The sequence below is a fragment of the Plecotus auritus genome (assembly GCF_963455305.1).
Source record: "Plecotus auritus genome assembly, chromosome: 1".
NCBI classification, from domain to species: domain Eukaryota; kingdom Metazoa; phylum Chordata; class Mammalia; order Chiroptera; family Vespertilionidae; genus Plecotus; species Plecotus auritus.
In genome coordinates this window covers 218,494,873-218,496,239 of record NC_137770.1, presented here as the reverse complement: position 1 = coordinate 218,496,239, position 1,367 = coordinate 218,494,873, and the positions used below count along the sequence as shown (strand labels likewise).

General features: G+C 39.6%; 1 protein-coding gene across 1 annotated transcript; it reads right to left on the bottom strand.

Annotated features, from left to right (window-relative positions):
• Positions 1 to 514: 514 nt before the first annotated feature.
• COX7B2 (cytochrome c oxidase subunit 7B2) lies at positions 515 to 757 on the bottom strand (the record flags this gene model as incomplete). Its single annotated transcript, XM_080677690.1, has 1 exon — positions 515 to 757. One exon carries the CDS (start codon positions 755 to 757, stop codon positions 515 to 517), a length of 243 nt encoding a protein of 80 aa, XP_080533816.1.
• Positions 758 to 1,367: the final 610 nt, after the last annotated feature.

Sequence of the window (1,367 nt, the reverse complement as noted above, 5' to 3'; positions counted from 1 at the left end):
TGACTGTTCTGGCTACTGTGCTAAAAACGATTATGTGTGGCAGGGTAGAGGGAGCAGGCTTTGTGGGACATCAAGTGTAGAAGCAAGGAGACCAGCCAGAAAGATTTTATAATAATCCCAGGGAGAGTGTGGTGGTTTAGACCAGGGAGAGAAAGATGAAAGATGTTAAATGGTCAGATCGTGAATATGTTTTAAGAAAGATTCAACAGGATTTGCCAGACTATTTGTAGGGTACATATGTGTGTATATCCACTGAAGGTACCTAGTGTAAATCATTAAGGCAGAAGCACACATGCTTTATTAATTCTCCTTTCAAATATTTGTTATTCCTAATTCCCTATAATCTATACCCACTCTTACAACTATGTTTTCAGGCATTATAATAACAACTTTCAATGGATTTAAACGTTTCGATGTATTTTAATTTTTGAATTATGCTACATTTAAATCAGCAGCAGAGTGCTTAAATGAAAGGTTGATTTTGAGCAGTTCTGTGTTACAGTAACTGTGACCATTACTCATCATTCCACTCTTTTGGAGTGACTCTGCCAACAGGGGACAGGTTCCATTCTATTCCAGTCTGTGTGGTTGTAAATAACCATGCAACCACACAGAAAATGGAGCCACTGGCTAGTATAGCATCACCGTATTTGTCATGGAAATCGGGAGAGTGTTTCTTGTGGCTCTGTCTTGCCCTTATTTGCTGAAAACTTTGAATCTTGACACTTCTCAATATATTTCTAGCCAAGGGAAACATCCTGAAGGTGTGATGGGATTGCAGTTGATTGCAGCTGCTGGGCTATTTCCTTGTAGAGACCTGAAAAACAAATGATGAACAATGACATCTGATCTGCATTCATTTACTCTCTCTTTGAATGCTTCTCCCACAGCACCTCTCAAGTGTGCTGGTCATGTGAGTTTTGACATCATGATGACTGGATTTGAGTCTCAGCTCTGCCTCTGATAAGCTGTGAGCTGGTGCAGTTATTTAACCGCTCTTTGCCTTAGTTTCTTCAGTGGCAAACTGAGACAATAATGTTCAACTTCAGGGAGTATTGTGAGGATTACATGTGATAATCCATAACAAAAACAACCACAAAGTAAGCACACAATAGTTATTAGTTTTTCTATTTTTTTGCAAACAGCCAATGGCTTCTTCCAGAGAGAGATTCCAAACTCATCAGCATGGCTGATAAAATGAATGAAATTCCCAACTTGCCCCACTCGTCCAATGACATGCCTATGTTTACAACAAACTAATTTCATTTGGAATTACAGGCCATTCACAGAGTATGTCCTCCTTCTGCTCCTTTTCTCCCTTCCTATTAACCTCCTCCTTCTCTTCCTTTCATCTCCTTCTGTACCTG